Source organism: Plecotus auritus (genome assembly GCF_963455305.1).
Source record: "Plecotus auritus genome assembly, chromosome: 3".
In the NCBI taxonomy this organism is placed as follows: domain Eukaryota; kingdom Metazoa; phylum Chordata; class Mammalia; order Chiroptera; family Vespertilionidae; genus Plecotus; species Plecotus auritus.
Window position 1 is genome coordinate 56,193,586 of NC_137772.1, and position 8,662 is coordinate 56,202,247.

An 8,662-nucleotide genomic window follows, 5' to 3' on the forward strand; every position below is an offset into this window, starting at 1 on the left:
TTTATAAAATATAATAGAATCAGCTATTATTAAGTGTATATTCAGTTTTGGAGACACCCTGTATTTATTATGAAAATTATTTTAAGAAGACTTCTTAGCTCAGTGGTCAGCAAACCGCAGCTCGCGAGCCACATGCGGCTCTTTGGCCCCTTGAGTGTGGCTCTTCCACAAAATACTATGGCCTGGGTGAGTCTATTTTGAAGAAGTGGTGTTAGAAGAAGTTTAAGTTTAAAAAATTTGGCTCTCAAAAGAAATTTCAATCGTTGTACTGTTGATATTTGACTCTGTTGACTAATGAGTTTGCTGACCACTGTCGTAGCTCATTAGTGAAGGTAGATTTTCAGTAGAAGGATATGTGCTTGTCTCTATTCCTTGCTTGCAGTTTTGCAGTGGTTAACTCTATATAGGTGATATACCTTCATACTTTCTTCTGGGATTTGGTTCCTCATCTGAGCACTACCACACTTCTTTCTTACAATGCAGAGATAAACTGTTTGAGGAGGGGAGGAGTGGGAAAATTGTAAAATATCTAAATAGGAAAATCCTGACTGTAAATGTTCTAATGTGATTGGTGCTTTGTGAGGAAGATACAGAGTTTAATGGGTGAGGGAGGGGGGTAAAATCTGAATACCAATCACTTGTTACATCAATTCTGTTCACTTAAAATCAACTTAAATATGTTATTTGGGTCTTTTCACATCAAGTATTTATTTAGCAAGTTGAATAAACAAGTAACCAATTAATTTTAAAAGTGTGATTTTACATGATTACCATCAATATTTTTCTTCCTAAGCAGCCAGCATTTTTTTTCTGTCTCTTCTTCAAGTCTTTCCTCCTATCAATCACAGACACTGCATGAAGCACCCTCCTTTCTCAGTTTGGTTTCTGGGGACAAAAAGTTTCAGGCCTGAGTACAATTACAAATATATATATATATATATATATTTTTTTTTTCAGTTTAACTAACTCCTCCTTCACATTTGCAGTTCTCAACTGCATCACATTTCATGAGTGAAATCATTTCAAATTGATTATGCTTTTTTTTCTTCTTTCTACATACAGTAATGGGTTAAATTAAATAAGAATGGAATTGTTTTAGTAATTGAATAGGCTGCCTGAAAAAGGTCTCTCTCTCTCTCTCTCTCTCTCTCTCTCTCTCTCTCTCTCTCTCTCACACACACACACACACACACACACACACACTTCCCATATCAACCTGCGTCTTTATCTACACCCCAACTGCATTTCACCAGAAGATGACAACACAACATTTGATTATATGAAAATATTACATATAAATATGAACCCCCTCTAAAAATTAGCTTTTGAACCAAGAACCCAAACCAAGGCCTTCCCCAAAATCTTTCATTCCCTAGAGGAATAAAAAAGGCACACATCCTTGAATATTTGATCTTTAAGCAGATTAGCAAGGTTGTTAACAGCTGTCCAACTCCTGTAAAACCTAATTAAAAGGGAAACTGATGTAAACATATGATCTCTGTTTTGATTGAAGAAAGAACCAAACATTTTTTTTAAAAAAAAGTCTTTTAAATTCAAATCCTAAAATGATGCACACACTTTTTGGAATGCAGTGAGGGAAAAGGAGTCGATTCTTATTAGAAAAGTCAGCAAAATAGCCTTCTGAGAGGCAGCACTTTCTCATTCTCTCCTGTCACAGATGTTTGTAGAACTTGGTTTTTATAAGCTCCTTCAAAGTTTGAGGGACCTGGCAATCCCTTTTCCCTTGGAAAAGCCTGTGAACTGCTCTCCCTCAGCTCTGGTAACCCCACCATCCTAAGCAAGGGAACCACTGCCTGCTACCAGGAGATAGAGTCCCCCCACCCCAAGCCTTAGAGACCACAGATTGCTATAGACCACAGATTGCTATCTCCTCTCAAAATGCAACTGGTTATTTACTTGTATGCATTTTTTAATCCCTCGGAGTGGATGTGGAAACTTTGTGAGCCAGTGACTGTGAGAGTGTATGAGTGTGTGTGTGTGGTGGGGGGGGATTGTGTGGGTGGCCTGTGCATGCTGTCTGCCAGTGGATTTTTTAAGAGCACTCAGGTATCAAACTGGGATTTTTTCCCTGCCCCCTCCCTCCTTTTCCGGTTCTCAGTGAAATCTTTCAGATCTGGAATCAAAGATGTTAGTGAGCACTGTGTTTTCACCCTGCAGACAAATCACATTTAAGAAAAATCAAAGAAACCTCTAACTCTCAATGACCAAATTGACTAAAAATTCTATATCAAGTTTTAAAAAGAAAAGAATGTGCCTAAATTATATACCTTGCAACAAAAAACCCACACCCAATTATGCTATTATATAAAATATATGTGATATTAATATATGTTTCAAATAGCCACTTTCCACATACCAAATAAAAAAAGGTTTCAAAGACATCAAGTAGCATAAAACACACTGTACTGCAGAGACGGAAGAAATGCATTTAAAGCACCGATGAAAATGGCGTGCAGTATAATTACCTCAATTTGCTGTTCGCTTGACACCCTGACACTAATTTTATTCAAGCCATTGGGAAATAAATGTTTTAAAAGCACTCTTTTCCCAACACTGGAGCTAGTGGGTGCTGCGAGGTCATTAAGGAAAGGAAAGGGTAAAGTTTCCAGCATGCAAAAATAATTAAATAATCCATTTAAAATAAAAGCGTCTACGTGGATCGACAGCCTTTAATACCCACATTTTTAACGCTTGCCCTGTACGTGGATTGATTTTTTTTTTCCTTCAGCATTCCCTCACCAGATGGATTTTTGCTACTGCAGATCAGCAGAGGGTGTCAGATCTTTCAGAGTGCACCAGGCTGGAACGAGCAGAGCTTCTTAGCAACTCTCTTCTTTCTCCCCTCCCCATTCTCGCGCTCTCTTCCTCCCTCAGACAACTCGCCCCCCGCCCTCCGCCCCCTCCACGTAATTCCGAAAGAGCAGAAGCAAGAGAAGGAGAACAAGAAACGAGCTTGTAACCGAGATCCAGAGCCCAGGGCGGGGGAGGGGGAAAAGGCTAAAGAGGACCCGAAGGGAAGGAAACGAAAAGGATGGACAGCCACAAAACGCAGCGATTGCGGAAATTTTCCAGCGCCATTGGTTCAGCAGTGTGAGTGTTTCGGTCGAGCGTGATTTCAGCACCGGGGGCACTGGACAGCACCTCGGGGGGACTTCTCGGCAACCCACAGCTACAGCAAGAACTCCATCAACAGCCTACCACCAGAAGCCGCCGAAAACCCCTGCTTTGTATCATAGAGGCAAGGTCAGTCCGACGCACAGCCATGCACAGGCAGTGCGCCTGTACTACGCTGCAAACCCTCTGCTTGTTTCTCTAACATGCACTTGCTTCTAATTACTAGCATTGTTCCCTTTCATTAGTGAAGACCACTAGATGGGATTCTGTTAAGTGTGCATTTTTAATTTATACGTATATATTTAACCTCTTTTTTTTTTTAAGGTTTAGGGAGAGTGGGGTTATTTTTCTACTTTTTTTTTTTTTTTTTTTTTGCTTGCCTTGCACTACGTGCCTGGATAGTTTGTGGGTATAATTATTGACTGGCGCCTGGGTTGTTGCAGTGCGGGGGGGTTAGGGAGGAAGGAATCCACCCCCACCCCCCCAAACCCTTTTCTTCTCCTTCCCTGGGTTCGGACATTGGAGCACTAAATGAACTTGAATTGTGTCTGTGGCGAGCAGGATGGTCGCTGTTACTTTGTGATGAGATCGGGATGAATTGCTCGCTTTAAAAATGCTGCTTTGGATTCTTTTGCTGGAGACGTCTCTTTGTTTTGCCGCTGGAAACGTTACAGGGGACGTTTGCAAAGAGAAGATCTGTTCCTGCAATGAGATAGAAGGGGACCTCCACGTAGACTGTGAAAAAAAGGGCTTTACAAGTCTGCAGCGTTTCACAGCCCCGACTTCCCAGTTTTACCATCTATTTCTGCATGGCAATTCCCTCACTCGACTTTTCCCTAATGAGTTTGCTAACTTTTATAATGCGGTTAGTTTGCACATGGAAAACAATGGCTTGCATGAAATCGTTCCTGGGGCTTTTCTGGGGCTGCAGCTGGTGAAAAGGTTGCATATCAACAACAACAAGATCAAGTCTTTTCGAAAGCAGACTTTTCTGGGGCTGGACGATCTGGAATACCTCCAGGCTGATTTTAATTTGTTACGGGATATAGACCCGGGGGCCTTCCAAGACTTGAACAAGCTGGAGGTGCTCATTTTAAACGACAATCTCATCAGCACCCTACCTGCCAACGTATTCCAGTACGTGCCCATCACCCACCTCGACCTCCGGGGAAACAGGCTGAAGACGCTGCCCTATGAGGAGGTCTTGGAGCAAATCCCTGGCATCGCTGAGATCCTGCTAGAGGATAACCCGTGGGACTGCACCTGTGATCTGCTCTCCCTGAAAGAATGGCTCGAAAACATTCCCAAAAATGCCCTCATCGGCCGAGTGGTCTGCGAAGCCCCCACCAGACTGCAGGGTAAAGACCTCAATGAAACCACCGAACAGGACTTGTGTCCTTTGAAAAACAGAGTGGATTCTAGTCTTCCGGCGCCCCCTGCCCAAGAAGAGACCTTCGCTCCTGGCCCCCTGCCAACTCCTTTCAAGACAAATGGGCAAGAGGATCATGCCACCCCGGGCTCTGCTCCGAACGGAGGTACAAAGATCCCAGGCAACTGGCAGATCAAAATCAGACCCACGGCAGCGATAGCGACCGGCAGCGCCCGAAACAAACCCCCAGCCAATGGCTTGCCCTGCCCTGGGGGCTGCAGCTGCGACAACGTCCCGGGGTCCGGGTTAAAGATGAACTGCAACAACCGGAACGTGAGCAGCTTGGCTGATTTGAAGCCCAAGCTCTCCAACGTGCAGGAGCTTTTCCTGCGAGATAACAAGATCCACAGCATCCGCAAATCGCACTTTGTGGATTACAAGAATCTCATTCTGTTGGACCTGGGCAACAATAACATCGCCACTGTAGAAAACAATACTTTTAAGAACCTTTTGGACCTCCGGTGGCTGTATATGGATAGCAACTACCTGGACACACTGTCCCGGGAGAAATTTGCGGGGCTGCAAAACCTCGAGTACTTGAACGTGGAGTACAACGCGATCCAGCTCATCCTCCCGGGCACCTTCAATGCCATGCCCAAACTGAGGATCCTCATTCTCAACAACAATTTGCTGAGGTCCCTCCCCGTGGACGTGTTCGCCGGGGTCTCGCTCTCGAAGCTCAGCCTGCACAATAATTACTTCATGTACCTCCCGGTGGCAGGGGTGCTGGACCAATTAACTTCCATCATCCAGATCGACCTGCACGGGAACCCGTGGGAGTGCTCCTGCACCATCGTGCCTTTCAAGCAATGGGCAGAGCGCCTGGGTTCCGAAGTGCTGATGAGCGACCTCAAGTGCGAGACGCCAGTGAACTTCTTTCGGAAGGACGTCATGCTCCTCTCCAACGACGAGATCTGCCCCCAGCTGTACGCGAGGATCTCGCCCACGCTCACTTCGCACAGTAAAAACAGCACCGGGTTGGCGGAGACTGGGACGCACTCCAACTCCTACCTAGACACCAGCAGGGTGTCCATCTCGGTGCTGGTCCCGGGACTGCTGCTGGTGTTCGTCACCTCCGCCTTCACTGTGGTGGGCATGCTCGTGTTTATCCTGAGGAATCGCAAGCGTTCCAAGAGAAGAGATGCCAACTCTTCTGCGTCCGAAATCAATTCCCTACAGACAGTCTGTGACTCTTCCTACTGGCACAATGGGCCTTACAACGCGGATGGGGCGCACAGAGTGTATGACTGTGGCTCCCACTCGCTCTCAGACTAAGACCCCGACCCCGGTAGAGCAGGGGAGGGGGGCAGACGATGCTCCCTCCCCTGGCCGACATCCCGGGGGTCATTGAAGCCCAGACCCAAGTCCAGTGCGCCCCGAGGCTTGATGGACATAAGTAAATAAATAACTGTGAACTCGCTCCACGGAGAGGGTCTGACTCCTTGGCTCCCTCCTGGAAACAAAGAGCAGACTGTGGCTGGGAGAGCGCTGCCAAATCGCTCTTTGCTGCCAGCCCAGCGAGAGCCCCTTTAGACAAAGCCCAGCAGGGGCCCTGCTCAAAGACCGAGACAGTGCCCGGGCCCTCTGCGGAGGAACTGGTGGGGGATGGCTGTCGTGGTCCTATACATATATACACATACCCACATCTATATAGAGAGATAGATATCTATTTTTCCCCGTGGATTAGCCCCGCGAGGAGGGGGCGTGATCGTTCCCTGTTGGCGACGCAGGGATGGGCAGTTGCACGAAGGCATGAATGTATTGTAAATAAATAACTTTGACTTCTGAGAAAAAAAACAAACAAAAAGTGCTGCATGGCTCGCATGGAATCCACGCGCTCCAGGGACGCTGCCCTCCCCGGCGACTGGAGAGAGCGTCAGTTCACAGCACCCACCCTCTTACCTGATAAGTCCCATCGTATCAAACTTTCTATACACAAGTACAGTATAATCAGAAGTGCCATTTCGCCATTATTTGTGATAGGTAGGCAGTTCGGAGAGTATGTTTACTGTGAAAAAAAAATGTTAAGGTTTTATTTAAGACATTTGCATGATTAGTCATCAGTCCATTTTATGAGTTAAAAATGTATTTTGTTGAGAGACGTTTTCCTGGGTTGTTTTGGGTTCATCGTTTTAGTTTGATGGTGATGTTTGTTTCGGTTTTATTTTTGTTTTGAAGGGGGAATATTTTTCTATACATTTCCAATAAGGCCTTCCATCTGAATGTAAAATAAGTACCCATGATTTCTATTATAGTATCAGTGTAATTATTAAAAATAAGAAAAAAAGAAAAGATTTTGAGGCAGTTAAGCATGACCAATTAATGTCACTCTAGTGCTTAGGCTGCGATCCTATGGTAGCAATTCTGTGCTGGTGTAAATCTTACTTACAAAGTAGGAAAAAGAACCGAGGAAGCACGTGAAACTTACTAATTCTATTCAAGGATTTTATAATGGCATATTTTTTCAGTATTAAAGTGAAAATGTTTTCAACTCTTGGTCCTTACATTTTTCCAGCTTCATATTTGCAACTGGTAAACTGGATTTGCGGTGGAAGGGACAGGGGAGGGGGAAAGGTGGGGGGTGGATCCCTTCCAGAGCTGCTTTAAGGCTCTTTCTCTAATCCTCTTACTTAGCTTTTACCTTTTACGTAGTTCCCGTCCCTTCCCCCTCCATCCCCGCCCCGACTTTTCCAGATTTTCCTGTGGATTAAGTAAGGTCTTCCCCCAACAGCGCCCTCCTTTTTTTCCCCTTTCCTTATGCGGCAGTGAATCCCTTATTAATACTGGAAATCCCTCCTGCTGCTTTTCTGCTGCTGCTGCACACACTGCAGATATACTGAGGATGTTAGTAAAGATTTGATTTAATTGACTCTGCATAGATCGGTCTCATTAAACAGAGTGGAGATTTCATTGGTCAGCATTCTTCAATGAAAGACAGCCTTAATGACTGGCATTTGAGATGCTGCTGGCGTTTTGAATTCAACATCTGCTGAAAACGGTAAAACTAATTAATGCCCACCCACCCTGCCCGCCCCAGCAACTGCATATTGAAATTTGTTAAAACACTTATCTTTATGGAAATCAATCATTATCCTAAAGAAGTGTTTCTATCCCGTCATTTGGATTTCTGGTTGTGACTCAGTAATTAACAAGAAACAGCATTGAACTATTTGAATTTTATGAGCCAATGTAACTCTGGCCTCAATTATATTCCTCTGGGATTTCCAAGTGGTCTGCTTTATCAGCAGTTAAGGGACAAAATGCAAACAAAACTACACATATTGATGGGGTCTGCATTCCACCACATATCCACCATTGAGAAGTGTTAAAAGACTGCAGACCACAGATCAAGAAAATATATATCTATATAGATTGTAAAGGACAAATGAAAGGCCCCAGAGCAGTTGTAAGAAGATTTGCCTTCTAGAACTCATATTCTAAAGAGAAGTAATTTCCCAGAACAGTGACAGTGATGTTCTGGAGTATGTATTATTTATTTTAATGCTTTTTAAATAAAATCTTTATTATAAACCATGACTATTCCTAAGGCCATTCATCATTTTCTCTCTTGATTCTTTTGTTTGTGGACTACATTTCATAGTGGTGAAATGGTAACCTACAAATATTATAAGTTGCTTTTTATTTATTATTCATATGAAGGCCTTAATTCCTTTCATGGGACATACAACTGGGTTTCTGGTAAGCAATGGACAGATTTATTTGTGATGGAAAAGTTGGGGAAAGGGAAGAGCCAGGTATTTGACAGTATTATGACCCCAAGAAGGCAAAGAAAAGATGGCAGATGTTCTAAGTCTCTGGTGGAAAGTGACACTTAACTAAAAATACCTAGTGAGGCATGACAGTAATTTTTAAAACTGATACATAATTAACCTAAGTCATGAAACTAGAACTTCTCATAGAACTAGAACCTTCTCACAGGGTGCACTGGGGCAAGAGCTTTTCTTCATACTAATTTTAAAAATTATAATATTAAAGATAAGGTTAAAGGGTTAAAATTATTCTTAAAATTTAGCTTTGAGTGGTCATTAAGTACTAGGCATGTAGTACTCAGTGGTTTACATAATGATTTAATTTAAC

At 43.7% G+C, this 8,662-nt stretch overlaps 1 protein-coding gene across 1 annotated transcript; it reads left to right on the forward strand.

Moving 5' to 3' along the window:
* Nucleotides 1-2,905: 2,905 nt before the first annotated feature.
* SLITRK1 (SLIT and NTRK like family member 1) lies at nucleotides 2,906-8,095 on the forward strand. The gene is made up of 2 exons (XM_080658633.1): nucleotides 2,906-3,264; nucleotides 3,697-8,095. The coding sequence occupies exon 2, from the start codon at nucleotides 3,749-3,751 to the stop codon at nucleotides 5,837-5,839; it is 2,091 nt and encodes a 696-aa protein (XP_080514759.1). The 5' UTR covers nucleotides 2,906-3,264; nucleotides 3,697-3,748; the 3' UTR covers nucleotides 5,840-8,095.
* The last annotated feature ends 567 nt before the right edge of the window (nucleotides 8,096-8,662 follow it).